Genomic DNA, 23,644 nt, shown 5'->3' on the forward strand with positions numbered 1-23,644 from the left:
TACATTTTACTTCTTATATATGCTATAAACTCACAAAACTTTGCTCACATTTTTGCTTTAATGAATATTTTCAAGTGATTAAAAATAAGAAAAACTATTTTATATTTGGCTCAATTTTAAGCATTTTCAAAGTTCGTTCATTCATTCTCTTTCCATTTTTTTCTCTCCCTCCCTTCCTTTCCTTCCTTCCTTCCTCCCTCCCTCCCTTCCTCCCTCCTTCCTTCCTTTCCTTTCTTCCTTCCTTTCTTGCCTTCTTTCTTATTCTTTCTTCCCTCTTTTGATCCAAATTTGCTTCTGGTATAGTATTCTCTGTCTGTAGAAATTCCTTTAATATTTCTTATAGTACTGTTCTGCTGGTAGTAAATTCTATTAGCTTTTATTCATCTGAAAATCTTTATTTGGCATACTTTTTTGAAAAACATTTTCATTGGGTAGGAATTTTTGATTAACGGCATTTTGTTTCAGAATGTTAAAGATATCACTCCATTGACTCCTGGCTTGAATGGTTTTTGATGAGAAGTCTGCTCTTTTTCTCATCTCTGTTCCTTGTATTATGTGTCCTTTTTCTCTGCCATCAATATTTCCTTTGCCTTGTTCATTTTCAGCTATTTGGCAATAACAGATCAAGTTTTTGTTTGTTTTTAAATCCTGTTTGGGTACTCTGAGGTTCTTGGATCTGGTAGAGGTCTTTTATTATTTTTGGAAAATTCTCAGCTATTATCTCTGCAAACATTTTTCCTCTCATTCTTCCTTTCCTCTCTTCCTAGATTCCCAAGTACATATATTAGACCATAAAAAAAGTTTTCCCACAGTTCTCTGATACTGTATTCTGTGTTCTTCACACTTTTTGTTTTAGTTTGGATGATTTCAATTGACCTATATTCAAGTTCTGACGCTTTTCTCAGCTCTGTTGAGCCTACTCATGAGTCCTTCAAAAGCATCCTTTGTGATAAATTTTCTTTTCTAGCATTTCCTATTTGATTCTTTGTTAATTTCCACTGAAATTCCCCCATCTGTTCATGTATATTGTCTGCCATTCTCACAAAAACACTCAACACATCAGTTATGTAAAATTCTGATATTTCCAAAATATGCTCATCTCAATGTGTGACTTATTAGTCTGCTGTTGTTTGACAGAGGATTGTTCTTTTCATCTTGTAATTTTTTGATTGCATGCCAAATAACAATTATGAAACAGTGGAGACTGAAGTAAATACTATTTTTGTCTGCAACTGGGCACTGCTATTCTGCTAGGATGTTAGGGTGAACCAATCTGGTCAGGAATTATGTTGGAATTAAATTCTGTTGTTGCAAAAGTTATCTTCAGTACACTTCAAATTTTTCTAATGTTACCTTGTGCTTAGGGTAGGGGCTGGAGTGCTGGAGGATTTTTCTCCATGTTCCTCCTTCACCCTCTGCTTTTGGCCATCCCTGTGCACCTGAGTGCCACAGGATTCTCTGTCCATGTTCTTACCATTTTCCTAATGTAGCAGGCTATTACTTAACGTTAGGAGCAAGCTAGCCTATTTATGGGAAAGAGGGATATTCTTTATTGTCTTGGTTTAGTCTCAGTTTTGAGTGGAGATTGGAGGGGACAGAGATCATATGCATTTGGGGGAGCTAAGACTACATAACCCTAAAAATGAGACAGAAACTCTCTTCCCTCAGCTGTGAGCAAAAGAGGTGATACCACCATCTTGTGACCAATCTAAAGAGAAGAGTTCACACAAAACGACAGAAGTGAAAGAATTCAGGAAAAGCAATACAAAGTCTCCTTGGCTAACTCAGACCCAAGTCTTACCCTACCTGTATCTTTTCATTTATATGAACTGAGAAATATGTTTGGTTTAAGCAACTCTAAGTTACATTTCTTGTTACTTACAACTAAAAGCACCCTAAATGGGGGCGCCTGGGTGGCTCAGTCATTAAGCATCTGCCTTCGGCTCAGGTCATGATCCCAGGGTCCTGGGATCGAGCCCCGCATAGATATAGATATAGATAGTATTTCCATACATATGTATGTATGTAAAATGTGCATACTCACCTGGAAGTACTATACATACTATATATAGTATATATACACTATATATACATGTACATACATAGTAGGACTCTTCTCTAACAAACTTGTGTATTTTTCAATCCCACCAACAGGATGCATTGTTTTTGGAAGATAGAGACTAGCAAGTAAAAGACAAGCCTATCTTAATAACCAATACATTTGATAAGATGTTTAGAAAAATTTAAGATTTTTCCTTTATTTGTGTGAGTGGGAGAAGGATAGGGATGGAGAACTTGATAAAATTAAAGCCCTCCAAAAGCATCACAGATTCTGCCTAATGAGGTTTGAATTGGACAAAGGCTATAACTTTTAGAAATTAGTCAGATCCAAAGAACTTTGACGTCAATATGGAGACTAAAGAACCAAAGTATTGTAATTTTGACATTTATTAAGAAAGTATTTTTTCATTAGTAACCATTTCTGACACTTTGCAAATATTACAGTAAAACTCTGCCTTAACACACAGGGTAGGAGTAAAAAGTCAATTATGTAAAATGCAGTGTAACCAAAAACATTGTTTATTAGTTTGTACTGTCATTTAAAGTGCACATATGTGTACACACACACACACACACAGCGCTAAACTTAAACTGATGGTATACTGTATAGAAAGAGATCAAATGGTAAGAATTCAGCTCATCCTCTTTAAGACAGGACAAATGGGAAGCAAATGGGAACCAATCCCCACAGGGTTATAGCCAAATTCATGTAATTTCAGACTGCAATATTGCTTGACATCCTACATTTCAAGGAATATTTTCCCACTTGAAGTGCTTATATTAAGGTTACTTGCAGGATTCCTCCTCCAAATACATTTTTAAATGTTTTTTTTTGGGGGGGGAATGAGCTTAATAAATTTTTTAAATATGGTACTTTTATACATTTTTAGTCATTAGGCAAAAAGTACTGAGCACCTACACTGAGTTATGCAATGTCATGGTTTGGTAAACTCAGCAATGAATGAAGCCCCTTCCCTCACTAAGCTTACATTAGACTGGTCATGGATTTAGGCACACTCATATTGTACTTTCGTTACTCTTATCTTTTATAAGCCCTAGTACAATGATAGTTAAAGTCATGTGCAATGCCTGTTAAAGTGGTGACAAAATTCCTTATGGAAACTCTCTTGTTAGATGTCTCTGCTGTGTGGTCTGACTATTGTGAATGTTGAGGTTGCGTAGAAACATTACATTTTCATTAAAGAAATTTTTTCTACTATAATAACTCTAGTGAATGGAAAATTTCAGTTCCTAACTGAGGACTTCAAAACAAATAGAACTGTTTTATAGAACTTCATTTCTGTATGGATTCTCTGATGAAGGATAATCCTTACCATACTCTTCACTTTTATAGAATTTATCACCACTATGGACTCTCTGATGAATAAGTAGACCTGAGCTCCAACGGAAACCCTTACCACATGCATCACATTTGTATGGTTTCTCTCCTGTGTGGACTCTCTGATGAGCCTGAAGGTTTGATCTCTGACTGAAACCCTTTCCACACACCTCACATTTGTATGGTTTTTCCCCAGTGTGGACTCTGTGATGAGCTTGAAGACTTGAAAATCCACTGAAACCCTTACCACACTGTTCACATTTATAAGGCCTCCCTTCTGTGTGGACCCTCTGATGTGCTTGAAGGCGTGAACTCTCACTGAAGCCCTTTGTGCATACCTCACATTTGTATGGTTTCCCTCCAGTGTGGACCCTCCGATGTGCTTCAAGGCGTGAACTCTGACTAAAGCCCTTCCCACACATCTCACATTTGTATGGTTTCACTCTAGTGTGGACTCTCTGATGACCTTGAAGATATGCTCTCTGACTGAAGCCCTTCCCACATACCTCACATATATATGGTCTCTCTCCAGTGTGGACACTCTGATGGCTTTGAAGGTATGATCTCTGACTGAAGCTCTTACCACACTCATCACATTGGTATGGCTTTTCTCCTGTGTGGACTCTCTGATGGGCCAGAAGAGTTGAGGCCTTACTGAAGCCCTTACCACATTCTCCACATTTATAGGGTTTCTCTCCTGTGTGAACTCTCTGATGAATTTGGAGATTAAAGCTCCAACTGAAGCCCTTCCCACACTCCTCACATTTGAATGGTTTTTCGCCAGTGTGGACCCTTTGATGGCCTTGAAGGTGTGAACTCCGACTGAAGCCCTTCCCACACTCCTCACATTTGTATGGTTTCTCTCCAGTGTGAACTCTCTGATGTCCTTGAAGGTATGAATTGCGACTGAAGCCCTTCCCACACTCTTCACATTTGTATGGTTTTTCTCCAGTGTGGACTCTCTGGTGGGCTTGAAGGTATGAACTCCGACTGAATCCCTTGTCACACTCCTCACATTTATAAGGTTTCTCTCCTGTGTGGACTCTCTGATGAACATTAAGTACTGACATATGACTGAAGCCTTTACCACATGCATTGCATTTGTACGGCTTCTCTCCAGTGTGGACTCTCTGACGATCTTTAAGTTTTGAACTCCAGTTGAAGCCATTCCCACAGTCCTTGTAAGCTTTCTCTCCAATATGAATTTTCTGATGACCTTGAAGATATGAATTTTGGCTGAAGCTGTTACCACATGCATAATGTTTATATGGTTGTTCCCTAGCGTGGACTATCTGAAGGTCCTGAAAATGTGAGGCCAGACTGAAGTCATTACCACATTCCTCAGAATTATAGGGAATCTCTTCCATGTGAACTCTACGCTGGATGTTAAGACTTGAGCTACAAATAAAACCCTTCTCATATTCCACATCTGTATGTAGTTTCTCTTCAGTGTGGATTTTCTGGTGGACTTGAAGACAAGAACTCTGATTAAAGACATTCCCATTCTCCTCATATTCATAGGGTTTCTCCACAGTACAGACCCTAAAAATACTATTAAGGTCTAAGCTATGACTGAAGTCTTTCTCATAAATATTGCATCTATAGGACGTCCCCCCTGTGTGAGTAAGTTCACAAGTGTTAAGAGAGGAGCACTGACTGAAGTTCTCACCATATCCACATCTACATGGCTTCTCCTCTTTACATTCTCTCTGATGGGACTGCAGATGTGAACTCTCAAAAACACAACCATCTCCTCTATGAACACTTTGATGAATATGAAGAGCTGAACTATAACTACAGCCCTTTCTACATGGACTGTAGGAATGGGTCTTCCCTTCTAAGTGTAACTGCTGATAAACTTCTGATCTGGAGTCATCACTGAAGGCTCTTCTGTACTCATTACAGGGGTAGGGCTTTTGCCCTGTTTGAATTAAGTCTTGATTAAGCAATGAAACCTTCATGATGTTCCCTCCACAGTCATGGCAGTTGTAGTTTTTTTCTCTTCTGTGTATTCCCACATTATCATTATGATGTGATATCCAACTGGTGCTGTCACACTTACAGAAATTATTTTTCATCAAAATTTGCTGACATCTACACTGATAATTATGTGACTCCGTCAGATACATTTTCCTCCAAGAATGCTGGGCTCTCCAAGATGGAAATTCTTGACTTTTTAGGCAATTGGAAACATCCTCTATATGAGTCAATATACAGTTCTCATCTTCAGAAATATGAATTGGCACTCCTGCCCAAAGCTGGCAGGGGAAATCACCTTGTTTTTGAAATTGAGAAATATTCCCTTGAAAATTTTTCATGGAATCTTGACACCTGGTTAACCCGCCTGCACCTTGTTGCCAGGTCTGCCGGGAAGAAAGCTCTTTGGGAGAAATGTAGCCTAATCCCACTTCTTGATTACTCTCCATAATGTGTTGAGTCTTGGTTCCTATAATGATAAAGAGAATTTAGACATGTGCACAAGTGAATGTTTTTGTTCAGAGATTTCAAGATTTTGCACTTAGGTCATGAAATGAAACTTCAATGAACTACAGGAAAATTCATGTTACTACTTCTAAGAATACTTAGAAAGTGGCTCTTCTTTGGTTATATCAGGAATATAAGGAGGATCCACATAATTCAGGCTATCTGTATGCCTCAAAATCAGGGCTTTGCAACACAACCTGGAAATATCAAACATGGTGGCCCTGTTCAAAAGGCCCAGTAAAACCATATAAGTATTATCATGGGTTTATCATGGGTTGCCTGGAGATCCCAAGGACAAAATAGAAGGGGGTATTCTTAAACTGGAAAGAATATGATTCAAGCGGACAAATACTTTTTGTCCTGATAATAACTTTTGCTTTTTTCTCTGGCATGTGGGTATGGCAATATTTTAATTTGTGTTAGGAGATAGTGTTAAATGCAGTTCAGAGAAGGGTCAACACAGAGGCATTATATGGTCTCTCTCTAATAAGCTATTTATCTTCATGAGAATAATAAACTCTTCTAAGTCACTGTATGCCATATCAGTTTCTTTAAAAAAAAATGTCTAATATTAGTTTCTTTAAAAAAAAAGATATTTCACAATTAGCAAAGGCCACTGTATAGATCAGAATGTGAAATACTGTGACAGAATTCAACTCCAAAGACAGAAAAAAAAAAATGGAGGGAGGGAGGAGGTGGAGAGAGGAACAGCCAAGTTCCCTGGCACCTTTAGGTGTCTTTTTTTTTTTTTTAAAGATTTTATTTATTTATTTGACAGAGAGAGAGATAGCAAGAGCAGGAACACAAGCAGGGGGAGTGGGAGAGCGAGAAGCAGGCTTCCTGCCGAGCAGGGAGCCCGATGTGGGACTCGATCCCAGGACCCTGGGATCATGACCTGAGCCGAAGGCAGACGCTTAACGACTGAGCCACCCAGGCGCCCCTTTTAGGTGTCTTTTAAGGCAAATCATCAAAAACCAAAACTCAATGAACACTGACTTTCGCTTGTGTCATTTTACTGGAAAAATAATGTTTAGGGAATTAGAAGCACCAGGAGAGTTGAAGACAGGCACATTTGGGTGGAAATGGTCTGTCACTTAGTTATTATCACTCAGCTTATAAGCAGACAGCAAATCTTCATATCCTGGTAAGAAGTATCCTCCCTGCAGACACTGGATTCAGCAGGGTTGATGTAATAACATGTACTTTTCTTTTCTTTTTTTTCTTTAAAGGTTTTACTTATTTGACAGAGAAATAAAGGGTGGGGGGAGCACACGCAGGGGGAGAAGCAGGCAGAGGGAGAAGGAGGCTCCCCACTGAGCAGGAAGCCTGATGCGGGACTCGATCCCGGGACCCAGGACTCATGACTGAGCCACCCAGATGCCCCAACACGTACTTTTCTTTTTTTTTTTTAAGATTTTATTTATTTATTTGAGAGAGAGAGAATGAGACAGAGAGCACAAGAGGGAAGAGGATCAGAGGGAGAAGCAGACCCCCCACCGAGCAGGGAGCCCGATGCAGGACTCGATCTGGGGACTCCAGGATCATGACCTGAGCTGAAAGCAGTCGCTTAACCAACTGAGCCACCCAGGCGCCCAACACGTACTTTTCTAACACTTGGTAGCACATTAATTCTCTACAGCATCCAGAAAAGAAAGCAGTAAAACAGGATTCTTTTCATACATGAATACTATCCTCAAACATAATCATTCTTCCTTTTCTATTTGTGTTTGTCTGTCTGTCCACACTGGAATGTATTATCTACAAGGATGAGCACTTTGTTTCCAGCAAATAGGAGTTACTCAATAAGCACATAATGAATAGATCACAGGGTGAGTCATTCTCACTCTCAGAACTAAAAGGGCATGTATATGTGTTGTTCATGGGAAAGAAACCGGTGATGGCAATTTTGCCACAAAGTTGAAAAGCTGTATGAAAGGCAGGGCTACACTAAAGGGATCACCTGCTGATGAGAAAAGCAAAGGTCACAGGAATCTCTTGTGGATTGAGTCTTTTTAATTTTTAAAATAAAATAGTGTATTTTTTTCTTGCATAAAATCTTACAGGTAATCCCCCATTATCCCCAACTTAAAAAAAAAAAAAAGAAAAAAGAAAATGCCACACTGATGACTGGGTGGCATTAGGTTCTGGGGCACTGCAATGACTGCAGGGTAACACTGTATGTCACATCCATTCGTACTCCTCTCGGTACTTTAAAAAAAAATGCTAGTGGGGTGCGTGGATGGCTCAGTCAGTTAAGTGTCCAACTCTTGATTTCAGCTCAGGTATTGATCTCAGGCTGTGAGATCAAGCCCCACATCAGACTCTGTGCTGGGCGTGGAGCCTGCTTAAGATTCTCTCTCTCTCTCCCCCAACCAAAAAAATAAAAAAACACACACACTTAGTGGTGGCTTTTAAAGCCAAGCTTCCAGTTATTACATTAATATTTTATCACCTAAAGATGAAGTGAAGGAACATACTACAGGAGGCAGATAAAATAAATAGCTTATGCATGAGAAGTGTGGCATCCAGCTAGAGTTCATCATAATGCTTACAGTTTTGTTTGGTATCATCAGAAACACTCAGTATACATCCATAAAGATACAGTTTAATATGTTCTATCTTTTGGGGCTGACATGGTGGCTTGAGGACATGACGGCGGCTTGCTAGTCAAAATCCAGTTTTTTACAAAGCTGTTTCACTAGAAATTTATACATCATTTATGACATGACCCCTCTCAAATATTTAAGAGATTAAAGTTTCCTTTTGACCAGTAGCTTTACAATGTTAAAGCAATACAGGAAGGGGAAAAAAGGTCATTTCACTTAGTTTCAGGCTCTATGGAAAAAAATCACATACTTAACAACAGTAACCTGAACTTCCTTTAGCCAGTGGTGCATACCAAAACACTTTGTCATTTCCTTTCCTTCTCTCAACATTTAAGTTCTATCTTAGTATCAAAGGCAGGGTGCTGATGAGAAACTGTGTTAAGTCAAATTCAAAAATGAACTTATTTGATGGAGAAAATATGCACTGCAAAAGAGCACTAAAAGACTTCATTTCAAGAGGGAAAACTGAGAATTTATTTCATCTTCTTAGTGATCCTGCTTTAGAGTTGGAGAAAGTCAATCATTCCAGCATCCTCTATGAATGAATTTAACAACAAAAACGTTATAGGTGTTGTAAATACCAAAGAATTCCTTTAAATTTAATAGTTAGCTAGTTAGTAATAGCTAATAATGAATTAAGAGAAAAAAAACCCCTCAATTTATATTTTCTTTTTCTCTCCTCTTTTAATAGAGACTAGTCAAGAATATCAATTCAGGGGGCACCTGGGTGGCTCAGTTGTTAAGTGTCTGCCTTCGGCTCAGGTCATGATCCCAGGGTTCTGGGATCGAGCCCCGCATCGGGCTCCCTGCTCCGCGGGAAGCCTGCTTCTCCCTCTCGCTCTGCTTGCTGCTCCCCCTGCTTGTGCTCTCTCACTGTCTGTGTCAAATAAATAAAATCTTTAAAATAAATAAATAAATTAATTAATTAATTAATTAAATAAAAGAATATCAATTCAGGTGACCCAGGCTGAGAAAGACCCTACATTCTTACTGACCCCCCCTTTTTTTTTAGTGTAGTGTTCAATTATTCATTAGTTGTGTATAACACCCAGAGCTCATCACATCACATGCCCTCCTTAATGCCCATCACCCAGTTACCCCATCCCCCCACCCACCTCCCTTTCTACAACCCTTAGTTTGTTTCCTGGAGTGTTACTGACCTTTTAGATAGTAAGAGAAAAGAAGGCACTTTGAGGGCAGTAGTGGATACAGATAAATACTTACACAGCTGGTTACTCTCCTCACCACTTCTGAGACTTAGCTCTGTGAGAGTATATTTAACCTTTGGAGGATTTCTTGTGTCTCCACTGCTTTTCCTCACAATTGAATGACTCTATCTTTCTGTTTTGGAAGGTTATTAGTTATTGATTCAATTTCCTTAACAGATTGTCAATTTCTTCTTGTGTAAATTTTGGCAAATTAGGCTTTTCGTGGAATTGGTCCATTTCATCTAGGCTTAGAGTTTGTCCACAGTATTCCTTTACTATCCTTTTAATGACCATAGGACCTGGGTGATGTCCACTCTTCCATGTCTGATATTAGTAATTTGTATCCTCTCTGTTTTCTTCTTAGTTGGCCTGGCTAAACGCTTACCGATTTTAATTTTTCAAAGAACCAGCTTTTGTTTTCATTTTTTTTCTCTATTGGTTTCCTGTTTTCAATTTGATTTCTGCTCTAATTCTTATTATTTCTTTGCTTCTGCTGACTTTGGATTTAATTTGCTCTTCTTTTTCTAGTTTTCTAAGGTAGGAGCTTAGATGGTTGATTTTAGATCTTTCTTCTCTTCTAATATATCCCTTCAGTGCTTTAAATTTCCCTCCTAGATCCGATTTCTATTTAAAGGCTCCTTCCGGCTCTGATCGTCTGAATTGATGCTATCCTTATGGGCCTCCCTTAAATGTGAGTGCTTCATGCCTCTTCCCTGTCATGTAGGTCATTAGCCATCAGGGAAATTCAAATCAAAACCACATTGAGATACCACCTTACACCAGTCAGAATGGCAAAAATGGACAGGGAAAGAAGCAACAAATGTTGGAGAGGTTGTGGAGAAGGGGAACCCTCTTACACTGTTGGTGGAAATGCAAGTTGGTACAGCCACTTTGGAAAACAGTGTGGAGGTTCCTTAAAAAGTTAAAAATAGAGCTACCCTATGACCCAGCAGTTGCACTCCTGGGTATTTACCCCAAAGACACATAGGTAGTGAAAAGAAGGGCCATATGCACCCCAGTGTTCATAGCAGCAATGTCCACAATAGCCAAACTGTGGCAAGAGCCGAGATGCCCTTCAACAGATGAATGGGTAAAGAAGATGTGGTCCATATATACAATGGAATATTACCCAGCCATCAGAAAGGACGAATACCCAACTTTTACATCAACATGGATGGGACTGGAGGAGATTATGCTAAGTGAAATAAGTCAAGCAGAGAAAGTCAGTTATCATATTGTTTCACTTATTTGTGGAACATAAGGAATAGCATGGAGGACATTAAGAGAAGGAAGGGAAAAATGAAGGCGGGGAAATCGGAGGGAGAGATGAACCATGAGAGACTATGGACTCTGAGAAACAAACAGGGTTTTAGAGGGGAGGGGAGAGGGGGGATTGGTTAGCCCGGTATTAAGGGGTACCATGACGGGTATTAAGGAGAGCACGTACTGCATGGAGCACTGGGTGTTATACGAAAACAATGGATCATGGATCACCACATCAAAAATTAATGATGTATTGTATGGTGACTAACATAACATAATAACATTAAAATAAAATAAATTTCCCTCCTAGCACTGCTTTCTCTGCATCCCTCAAATTTTGATAAGTTGTGCTTTAATTTTCATTTAGTTCAAAATATCTTTAAATTTCTCTCGAGATTCTACTTTAATCCATGTGTTATTTAGATGTGTGTTGTTGAATCTCCATATATTTTAAGATTTTCCAGTTATTTAGTTTATTGATTTCTAGTAAAATTCAATTGTGGTCTGAGAGCAGACATTGTATGATTTCTATTCTTTAAAATTTTGTAAGGTATGTCTTACAGCCTAGAGTGTGGTCTAACTTGGTGAATATCCCAAGTGAGCTTGAGAAAAATTCTACCTAATTATTCATGTTAAAAATGGCTCCAACAACCCCACTCCCATGACACAAGACTATAATTTTAGAATCACAGTTTTAATTCAGTCTGGAGGGGGAAACATATAATGTATGAAAACAAGAACAGGTTATATAGAATGGGAGCAGAGGGGCAAAATGCAGAAAACAAAGACGACCCTTTATATTAAATTGACTGGCCTATCACAGCCTGAGATCTGATATCAGAACCACTACTAACGATCAAAAAAGTTGTAAGAAAAAATAGACTAAACATATATGTAATTTAAAAAACAGATTTGTATATTTTATTAGCAACATGTCATTTTCTCCACATCTTCCTTATGTCTGAAGTTAGTTAAGGCAAACATGGTAAGTTTTCTACTAAAAAGTAAATTTTGGCAGGGAATTGTAATTCCAAATACACATCTGTTTGGCACCTGTAAGACATCACTAAATATTTATGAAAGATTGTGTTAAAACTTAGGGTTTAGGGGCATCTGGGTGGCTCAGTCAGTTAAGCATCTGACTTTGGCTCAGATCATGATCTCAGGGTGCTAGGATCCATCCCCACATTGGGCTTTGCGCTCAGGGGGGAGTCTGCTTCTCCCTCTCTTCTCTGCCCCTCACCCTGCTCGTGTGCTCTCTCTCTCAATAAATAAAATCTTTAAAAAAAACCTTGAGTTTTAGTTAAGGTTAACATATAAATTTAAATTACGGTTGCAGCAATTATTAACACAGTGATGTTTGATATCCTAGTAAGCCATAAGGGAATTAAAATTACTGAAGGAAAAAGCTGAGAACAGCTGAGACCCACTGATAGGAACGGAAAGTTTCTTTGTTCGGTGCCAGATAATAATAAACTAAAGAAAGCAGAATTAAAGATGAGGAATTCTTAGGGACTGTCTCTAAGAAAAACAACTTCTCAGCTGTTCTTTTTCACTGTGGGGAGTGACAATCAGGTTGGGACAGAGAAGGAGATCAGAGTGCAAGAAAATATCTATGAGAGATTATTTAAAGATAATGCTAAAGAAATCTGGCCCACAGTAATCTCATGATATTTTATTTTTATGTTTAAATTTTATTTATTTATTTATTTATTTATTTATTTATTTATTTATTTATTTGACAGAGAGAGAGAGACAGTGAGAGAGGGAACACAAGCAGGGGGAGTGGGAGAGGGAGAAGCAGGCTTCCCGCCGAGGAGGGAGCCCTATTCAGGGCTCAATCCCAGGACCCTGGGATCATGACCTGAGCCAAAGGCAGACGCTTAACCGACTGAGCCACCCAGGCGCCCTTTTTTTTTAAGTTTTTTTATTTTTATTTTTGATTATGTTATGTTAGTCACCATACAGTACTTCATTAGTTTTTATGTAGCGTTCCATGATTAGTTGTTTGCATATAACACCCAGTGCTCCATCCAATATGTGCCCTCTTTAATACCCATCACCAGGCTAACCCATCCCCCCACTCCCCTCCCCTCTGAAACCCTCAGTTTGTTTCCCGGAGTCCATAGTCTCTCATGGTTCGTCACCCCCTCTGATTCTACTTTAACAATTGTTTATTTAATGGTTAATGGAGGGAGTAAAGATGAGGAAATACATACTCATCTTTGAATACATTTTGAATACATACTCATTTTATAAGTCTTGTTTTTCTCACCCTGAATCCTCCTTGCCTGACAAGAAAAAGGGAATCTAGGGAATCTGTGTGTATGCCAATTTGGATAAGATGGATGGTCTGTAACTTAGAAAATCTTGCAAGGAAATGAATAGTTTAGAAACTGTTATTTATTGACATTTTTCTCTTTCCTATTGTAAATGGAGAGATTTCTTCTATGAGGGACCTGCCAAGAGAGTGGTTTTAAGAATACTAATTTTAGGGCGCCTGGGTGGCTCAGATGGTTAAGCGTCTGCCTTTGGCTCAGGTCATGATCCCAGGGTCCTGGGATCGAGTCCCACATCGGGCTCCCGGCTCAGCGGGGAGCCTGCTTCTCCCTCTGACCCTCCCCCCTCTCATGCTGTTTCTCTCTCGCTCGCTCTCTAAAAAATAAATAAAATCTTTAAAAAAAAAAAAAAGAATACTAATTTTAAAAATGTTTCTTTACCCAAGTCAATTAAATCAGTTGCTATAGGCTGTAAGAAAGCCAATAGGGGATAATTATGTCTCTTTGGGTTATTATTCCAAAGTTAAACTTTGTATGGGACGGGTTTTCTCTCTGAATTTCTGAATCACCAGGTAATTTATTCCACAGAAATAAAATCACTAGTACGTAAGGACATTTAGATTGGGGTTTTATTGCTGTACTTTCTGTATTAGTAAAAAAGGGGGGATAAACTAATGCCCATCAATTAAAAAATGGCTAAATGATGCATGTTATAGCCACATATTATAATATTACATAGCCATGATTTAAAAAAAAAAGTTATAATCTCTGACTAGGTTGGATTTCCCCAAGGTATCATGGAAGAGAAAAATCAGTTTATTAAAACTAGTTAATTAAATTAAATTAAAAATTAGTATATTAAAAATACAAAGAATGTGTTGTATCTAAAGAATGTATTGTATCACGTGTGACCTTGAATCTTAACTAAGATGGCAGCAAAATATTATAGAAATGAAATAGTTTGCTTTGAAAATTTTTACTGACTCTTACCTACCCAGGAGCACCCTTAGCTACACAGTTGTCAGAGTCTTGTGGACTCCAAAAATATTACTAAAATGTTTGGACTCACGTAAATGTCTAACTTGAATATTCTACTTCAAAAAGAAAATTATAGGCCACTGGGTCTTATGTGCAACTAATGAATCATTGAAAACACTACACCAAAAATGAACGATGGCTAACTGAATTTAAAGTAAAAAAAATAAATAAATAAGAAAAAATAAGAAAATTACAGGCCAATATCCCTGATGAACATAGATGCAAAAATCCTTAACAAAATATTATCAAACTGAATTCAACAATACATTAAAAGGATCATACACCATAATCAAGTGGGATTTATTCCAGGAATGCAAGGATGGTTTGACATTCTCAAATCAGTCAGTATGATACACCACATTAACAAAATAAAGGATAAAAATTATATGATCATCTTAATAGATGCAGAACAAGCATCTGATAAAATTCAACATCCATTCATTATAAAAATTCTCAACAAAGTGAGTATAAAGGGAATGTACCTCAACATAATAAAGGCCATATATGAAAAGCCCATAGATAATATGATACGGTGAAACAAAACTCAGGAGCAAGGCAAGGATGTCCACTCTCACCCATTTTATACAGATTTAGAGAAATTAGGCAAGAAAAAGAAATAAAAGGCATCCAAATTAGAAAGGAAGAAGTAAAACTGTCACTATTTGTAGATGACATATTATATATAGAAGCCTAAAGACTATACACACACACACACACACACACACACAAACTGTTAGAATAAATGAATTCAGTAAAGTTGCAGAATAAAATATCAATATATAAAAATCTGGGCATTTCTTTAAACTAATAACAAACTATCAGAAAGAGAAATTAAGAAAACAATCCCATTTACAACTGCATCACAAAGAATAAAACATCTACGAATAAATTTAACCAAGGAAGTGAAAGACCTATATGTTGGGAAAATTACAAGGCACAAAATTAATGAAAACAAGAATTAATGAAAGAAATTGAAGAAGACACAAATAAATGGAAATACATTCATGCTCATGGATTGGGAGAATTAATATTGTTAAAATGTCCATACTACCCAAAGCAATCTACAAATCCAATGCAATCCCTATCAAAATTCCAATGGCATTTTCTGCAGAAATAGAACAAACAACCCTAATATTTGTATGACAAAAGACCCCAAATAGCCAAAGCAATCTTGAGAAAGAACAAAGCTAGAGGCATCATACTCCCTTATTTCAAATAATATTACAACACAACAATAATTAAAATAGTGATGAGCACTGGGTGTTATACACAACTGATAAATTATTGAACACTACATCTGAAACTAATGATGTACTATATGTTGGCTAATTGAATTTAAATAAATAAATAATAAATAGTATGGTATTGGCATAAAAAAGGCACATAGATCAATGGAACAGAATAGAGCCCAGAAATAAACCCATGTTTATATGGTCAATTAATTTACAACAAAGGAGCAAGAATATACAATGGGGAAAAGACGTCTCCTCAACAAATGGTCTTGGGAAAACTGGACAGCCACATGCAAAAGAATGAAACTGGACCACTTTCTTACACCATACACAAAAATTAACTCAAAATGGATCAAAGACTTGAACGTAAGACTAAAACCATAAAACTCCTAGAAGAAAAGACAGGCAGTAAGCTCCTTGACATCAGTCTTGGTGATTTTTTTTTTTATCTGACACCAAAAAGAAAAGCAACAAAAGCAAAAATAAAAGGTGGGACTGCATCAAACTAAAAAGTTTCTGCACAGCAAAGTAAACCATCACCAAAATAAAAAGGCAACCTACTGAATGGAAGAAAATAACTGTAAATCATATAGCTGATAAAGGGCTAATATACAAAAATAGGAATAACTCCTACAACTCAATAGCAAAAAAACCCCCAAACGATCCAAATAGAAAATGGGCAGAAGATCTGAATAGATATTTTTCAAAGAAGACATACAGATGGCCAACAGACCAAGAAAAGATATTCAACGTCACTTATAATCAGGGAAATGCAAATCAAAACCATAATGAGATATCACCTCACACCTGTTACAATGGCCAGTATCAAAAAGACTAAAGAGAAAAAGTGTTGGCCAGGATGCAGAGTAAAGGGAACCCTCATGCACTGTCGATGGGAATGGAAATTTGTGCAACCACTACAGAAAACAGTATGGAAGTTTCTCAAAAAATTAAAAAGAGAACGACCATATGATCTAGTAATGCCACTTCTGGGTACTTATCTGAAGAAAATGAAAATGCTAATTCAAAAAGATATACACACCCCCATGTTCACTGCAGCATTATTTACAATAGCCAAGATATGGACACAACCACCTAAGTGTCAATCAATAGATGAATGGATAAAGAAATATATATATATATATACACACACACACACACACACACACACACATATATAAACACATACATATATATACACACACACACACAGGTATAGGTATATATACATCTATACCTATCTACCTATAGGTATATATAGATATATACATACCTAGATATACATATTACTATATATATATATAGCAATATTACTCGGCCACAAGAATGTAATCTTGCCATTTGCAACAACATGGATGGACCTTGAGGGCGTTATGCTAAGTGAAACAAGTCACACAGAGAAAGACAAACACTGTATGATCTCTCTCATATGTAGATTAAAATACAACAAGACACCAAGCTTGCAGATACAGAGAACAGATTGGTGGTTTTGAGAGGAGGGGGTTGGGTGTGGGAGAAATAGGTGAACTGATGGTTTTGGTGTTGTTGGGTTTTTTTTTAAGCTTAAAGAAGTTGAATAAGAATTTTAAGAAAACTGTTAGCTAGGTCAAGAGACTCTTCAGGTGTTAGAGGATAAGAGGATGAAAAGAGAGGGCAGAATGGGAAGAAAAAGAGCCAGGCATCTGAATAAGGAAGTTAATGTAAGAGTGTCTCAGTTGAAGTTGCTTTTCAACTTCCATGCGAAGGACCAGTTATGATGTTGGCACTGATCACTTTGATATTGACTTTAGTTGACTGGCTATTCTTCATCTTTTAAGGATAATGGCTACCTATCTATGCTCAAGGACACCTACACAATTAGAATTAGTACAGGCCTTCATCAGAAAACAAACAGCATTCTAGAGTATCTTCCGATTGTGCGGATTTATTCGATGCCTACCAGCTGTCCCACGGAGGACTGAAGACAGTGAGGACCATGCATCTATTAACCAATTCATTCATTCAAGGCAAAGAGAAAAGCAAGTCAAGGAACTTAAAGCAGAAGCATAATTATGTCGGGTCTGAAGGGCAGCAATGGGGCAGTGCAGAACTGAATGAATGGGTGGAAATAAACAATTACAGATAAATATGGAAAGCCAGAGGTGGTTGAGGGGATAGACACCGTAGGGCCTGACATGTTCTGACTCGTCTGAGGAGAGGCTCCCTAGCTGCTGTGTTACTTACCGCAGGATGGTTCTTACCTAAATATCCATCTCTCTGGGTTTCTGTCTCCATCATCAGAAGCTTTTCTTCTCTCTCCAGCTGGAATATAAGCTCTGGCTTGAAGGGCTGATTCCCTGCAGAAAGGCAAGGAGAGCAGAAGTTTTAAGTTTTGATGAAGTCCAATTGATCTTTTTTTTTTTTTCTTTTCTGAATCATGCTTTTGGTGTCTAAGAACTGTTTGCCTAACTCAAGGTCAAGAAGATTTCCTCCTGTGTTTCTTTCTAGAAGTTTCATACTTTTACATTTTCCATTAGGTCTATTATCCACTTTGAATCAATTTCTTAGTGAGATGCGAGTCATGGGTATAGATGCATACAGAAGTCTAAATGTTTCATCACCCTCTGTTGAAAAGACTATACTTTCTCCAGTCAATTGCTGTGGTACCTGTAATACATCTAAAATAGTTTCAGAATGGCTCCTTCCATCTCATTACAATAAGCAAATCCACTAGAAATTGTTCAGGATTGCAGTTTGTTTTCCCATCCTCCTCCCACTGTACCTAACACTAAGGGGATATAGTTATGTGCTGTGTTCCTTAGCTATTTCCGTAAGTTCTTTCTTTCTTTTCTCTCTTCAGTGTGGTTATCGTATTAGTTTCAAATATAATTAATTTCATTTTTCTTTTAGTTTCAGATTATCATCCCTTTGCATTCTTACTTTTTTCTTTCAAGATTTTATTTAAATTCTAGTTAGTTAACATATAGTGTAGTATTAGTTTCAGGGATAGAATTTAGTGATTCATCAGTTGCATATAACACTCAGTGCTCATTACAACAAGTGCCCTACTTAATGCCCATCACCCAGTTACCCCTCTTACTTTTTTCTTCTTATTTAATTTGTATGTGTTGAAATAATGGATTTTCAAAAGTCCAAACCAGACAGAAAGGCACATTCAATGGAGTGTGACACATAACTTCCACACTCTTACTCCCACCCATTATACGAGACTAACTTCATGAATCTTTAATTAATCCTTCTTGGGTTTCTTCTTATAAAGACAAGCAGATATACGTAGGTCTCCTTGTTTCCCTTCTTTCTTACATGGACTGTAGTATACTATTAATGCTCTTTTGCACTTTGCTATCTTTAGGGAAAATTCCTAGAAGCGAACTGCTGGGAATATTGCTGGATAATTGTCAAATTCTCCTCCGTCAGGACTGTTTCATTTTGCTTTCCTACTTTCAGTGCATGAGAGTGCTTTATTTCCCACAACTCCGCCCAAGAAAGTTCAGTGCTGAGTGTTTGAATTTTTGCTCATCTCATGGGTGAGAAATGGTATTCCAGGATAATTTTACTTAACCTCTCCCTCATGTTTAATGAAATTGAACATCTACTCATGTGTGCATATATGTATATGAATATACGCACATGCACATGCACGCATGCACACACACACTCCTACCTACTAGTTCTATCCCCTGGGACCAAGAAACAAAGCCACCACAGGAGCAGTGACAGTACCTAGCATTCAGACCTTGTTGTTAAATACCATTCTCCAAGAAACAGATGATTCCAGAGCTGGGGTATAAAGTAAAAGATGAACACAGAACAGCATCTATGCCATAAAGTAAGGAAATGCTAAAAAAAAAATAGTGGATGAGTAATATTCCATTGTATATATGGACCACATCTTTATCCATTTGTCTGTTGAAGGGCATCTCGGCTCTTTCCACAGTTTGGTTATTGTGGACATTGCTGGAACACTACATCAAAAACTAATGATGGTGACTAACATAGTATAATATAATATTATAAAATAAAATAAAAAATGGTGGAGGCATATTACAAAAAACCAAATTTGGAACAATTTTAGCACCAAAATAATTATGGTAATATTAGAAGCCATTTTTTAAAAAAAGAATTCACAAGTCCCTACAAATAAATAAATAAATGATTAAGGCATGTGGGATTCTTGCTTACTGTAGAATGCCAAGAGCTGATTGCTAATGCAATCAGGAGGTACTAAAGAGGTACTAAGGTAGAAAATAATTTTGTAACAATCATGGTAAAGACCAGATAAGGCAAGTGATAATCACTGGATGCTAAATCTATAGGAAAATATTTGTGTGGTCTTAAAAAACGTTGCAATAAACAAAGCAATAATTTTATAGTGGAGAAACTGGACATCTTGACTGAGTGGTCAAAATCGGCACCACCAATGAGGGTCAGATGGTGTACCTCTACATGTGATATTCTCAAAAGGACTACCAATGTCGAGTTCCAGCCAGAATGGATCCTCTGAATCTAAGTATAAGGAAGTATTAGGAATGTTATCTGAAAAATGGGGGTGGGGGCAGGGGGGAAATAACAGTATTCTTCCAAAATGTCTACTGTTATAAAAGACAAAGAAATTGCTGTGGAAATGCTCCAAATTAAAGGAGGCTAAAGAGACATGACAGTCAGACTAAACTCAAGACTAGACCTTACTCTGGAGAAAGAAAAATATGCTTTTAGGAATATATCTGGATCTACTGATAAAATCAGTAAAATACTTAGATAAAAGTATTATATTTGCACTGGGAATATGTAAGAGAATATTCTTATTTCTACAAAATACATTGTTCAGTGAAGAATAAAGCTTGCTCAAAGAGAGGTCTGGTCTTTGTCCTCAGCTCTTGGGAAGTGATCTCTAAGTCCTTGGGATTTCCTGTCTGGTAAGAGTGTCTTTCTCACGTGGAGGCTTTGGACAACACCAGATTGCTTACCAATGTGATTTATGGTGGGGCCCTTGGGCTACCTGCTGTCAGCTTGATTTCCAGAGGGGCTAGAAACTAAGGTCAGACACACAGGTGTCCAACCACATCTATATGGCCAAACCACAGTAAAAGCTCTGGACACCAAGGCTCATGTGAGCCTCCCTGGTTGGCAATACTCCATGTATACTATGACCTATCTTTGCTGGGAAGAGTTAGTACTATCTACGACTCCTCTGAGAGAGACAACTACAAGTTGGTGCTGGAAATACCCTGGATTCTGCCCCAGGTGCCTCTTCCCTTGGCTGATTTTAACTTGTACCCTTTTCATGTAATAAAGGGTAACCATGAGTATAACAGCTTTCAGTGCCTTCTGACAGTCCTTCTAGTGAATTATTGAGGCCGAGGGTTATCTTGGGGACCCCTGAGCTTACAATTGGTGTCAGAGTAAGACTTCCAAACTCTGCATATACACTGAAGTATTTAGAGATAAAGGGCCCTGGTGTATATAAATTACCCTCAAATGGTTCAGAAAAAAATATTATGAATATACATATATTTTCATATATACACACAAATATATATGGAGAGAGAAAGAACATGGTCATAAATAAAATAAATGGGTAAAAATATTATTATAAGTGAATCTAGGTAAAAGCTATAGGGGTGTTCTTATTCTTTACTTTTGCAAATGTTCTGTAAGTTTGAAGTTATTTACAAAAACACTGTTAAAGGAAAAACCCAAATACCTCTGAAAAATCAAGTTAATAAATAGTTATTGTTACTGGCACCCTGAAAAAACAAAAACAAAAACTAGGGCAACTCACTAAACTGACTTCATGACAAACAACAGCGCTGGGCCATATTTGCCCAGTTACATAGTTCAAAGGACAGAAACATCTTGTCGGTGTTGTACAGGGATTATTAGGACTCTTATTTGCCCAAGCTCAGGGGATGATTTCAAGAGTCTCAGAGCTTCAAACACCCAAGACACCCCAGGGGGATGACTTTCAGTCACCAAGCGCCTATCCTCACCCACAGAGACCAGGTTCCTGAAGTTTTCCAGCATCACGTCTCGGTACAGCTTCCTCTGGGTGGAATCCAGCAGCCCCAGCTCCTCCTCACTGAAGACCACGGCCACGTCCTTGAACGTCACCGTCTCCTACAACACCAAACACATGCAGGCTATGTTTATGGAAAAGGGGCAGCACTGAGAAAGTGTCAGGGAGGGGAAGCTGTTCTAGAATCTGGGGGACAGAGTCAAAGTAGCTGCCTTCTATACCACTCACTCAATCCACCAAAAGGGCTGCAAGAAAAGAAATCCTTGCAGATTATATTGCTGCCAAACAAACAAACAAACAAACAAATAAATAAATAGCTGCCTTTTGTTAGCGCTCCTACAGGTAAGTCCCTGGAACTCTGCTGCATCATAGGCTACTATAATTTTAAATTTTACTAAGAACGCCACTTGCCCCCAGAAAAGCTTTAGTTCCAATAGTGTGTGATGGATTCTCTGTTCTCTCTTTTACACATGCACACATTTCACTTATTTAATTTGCCAAACTTAAAGGCTTTTGGTCACTCTTACTGTTGAAGTACGTAGTTCATCCTCTGTGTCCCATCTGCAGCATGCAGCGGTGGTGTTGGGCACAGTCCAGAGCCTGGCTCCCTGTACTCACACTGGAATGCTCTGCCTTGTGCTAGCTATGTGCCCTTGGAGAAGTTCTTCATTCTCTCATCCTCATGCTGATACCTATATACCATAGCGTACTGATAATAACATGAGTGACTATAGGTAAAGCACTTCGGAGCAGTGCCTGGCACAGAGTACCCAATAAATGTTAGCTATTATGATTATTACTAGGATCATGTCTGCCATCCCACTGCAGCGCCGTATAGTAAGTCAATGATTTAGGATGTGATTAACTCATCCAAATAATGCACACTTAGCTTTAGATTATCTATCATAAACAACGTTGCAACAAAAATCCTTTCGCATTGACCCTGGATTATGTCCTTAAATTCCAAAAAGTAGAAATAGTAATGCTGAATGACAACTTTCAGCATTTTGATTCAATGACAGGTGTTCCCTCCAAAGAAGATTTTTCCAGCTTATTCTTCTTCAAAGTGTAAATCACGAAACCTCTATACCCTGGCCAACACCAGATATGAATACTTAAAAAAAAATCTCTGATAATCTCAGAAGTAAATTTGGGAAGTAAAAACCAGTTATTTTGAAAAATTTTCACAAAGTTGATTAGTAATGAAGACCATTCTCTTTTCGTGTATTTGCTGGTCATCTTTTGTTCTTGTTGTATTCAAAATATTCATTTTGGGGACGTTAAGTCCTTTCTTCCAAATATGTTGCAAATATTTTTCATTCTACTTGGCTTCTTGCTTGTAACTTTTTACTGTAGGGAAATGTAAATGTTTTGTATGAAGACCTTTGTTCTGGCTGGAGCTCCAAATGGCACAATGTCAGGCCTTGGTCTCTGAATGAAAACTCTGGTTTGGTCTTGGATTTTGTTTTGTTTTGCCCTTCTTTCCTCCAGTATCTCTTTGCTGATACTCTTTATCCAGAAGGGAAAGGCTCTGGAGTGGGCTGGACACTTGTCTGCTGTAGGAACTTGAGCAGGAGTTGAACTTCCACGAATCTCTTACCTTCATGTTAACAGTGCAGATTATTCTAAATCTAAAAGGTGTCCACCTAAGAAGTGAAATAAAATGTTCAGTGACAGAAATAAAAATCCAGCTCACCTGGAACTTGATCATTTTCTCCTCCTTTTCCTAGGGAAAGGCAGAGACCTGAGAAGGCAATACAAGGTAGTAAGAAAGAAGCCATGAGAAAAAGGGAAATGTATCTTTGTGTAGAATAGACAAAGGTGTCCCTTGCCCCAGCAGATGCTGCTACACACATCTTGGCAGGCCGGGTGTGGGCTGGATTCCAGCTACCATGAGGTTATCCTGGCAGGATGCCCTCATGCATGGGACAGTTTGCTCACAGACCTCTCTGCTCCCAAGGAACTTACTCTGATCCTGGGAAGTGTGGAAAAGGAGAGGCAGTGGAATGTACTGGTTAAAAGTGGACTCTGGGCACAAAATTCAGTTTCCAAATCTGGCATTGTTGTGTATTTGCTGTACATTTGCTATACGTTGGCACTGCTACAGAATAAACATCT

The 23,644-nt window shown here is 38.0% G+C and overlaps 2 protein-coding genes across 6 annotated transcripts in view; both read right to left on the minus strand.

The window, feature by feature from the left end:
• Positions 1–23,644, minus strand: part of ZNF229 (zinc finger protein 229) — a 474,727-nt gene that overhangs the window by 366,898 nt on the left and 84,185 nt on the right. The gene's annotated exons all lie outside the window — the stretch shown is intronic.
• Positions 2,431–23,644, minus strand: part of ZNF112 (zinc finger protein 112) — a 41,724-nt gene continuing 20,510 nt past the window's right edge. The window contains exons 2-6 of one of the 5 annotated variants that reach the window (XM_031026625.2): positions 23,495–23,642; positions 23,223–23,270; positions 21,501–21,627; positions 17,751–17,846; positions 2,431–5,846 (exon numbers count right to left, since the gene is read on the minus strand). In XM_031026625.2, coding sequence (XP_030882485.2) covers positions 3,346–5,846; positions 17,751–17,846; positions 21,501–21,627; positions 23,223–23,237 — 2,739 coding nt within the window. In that variant the 5' untranslated portion in view covers positions 23,238–23,270; positions 23,495–23,642 and the 3' untranslated portion in view covers positions 2,431–3,345. Of the gene's footprint in view, positions 5,847–17,733; positions 17,847–21,500; positions 21,628–23,222; positions 23,271–23,494; positions 23,643–23,644 lie in introns of those variants that run through there. The other 4 variants (XM_006731962.3, XM_081807017.1, XM_081807018.1 and 1 more) reach the window with 4 other exon arrangements.

This window comes from Leptonychotes weddellii, chromosome 16 (genome assembly GCF_054177405.1).
Source record: "Leptonychotes weddellii isolate Sample4059 chromosome 16, ASM5417740v2, whole genome shotgun sequence".
Lineage (NCBI taxonomy): Eukaryota > Metazoa > Chordata > Mammalia > Carnivora > Phocidae > Leptonychotes > Leptonychotes weddellii.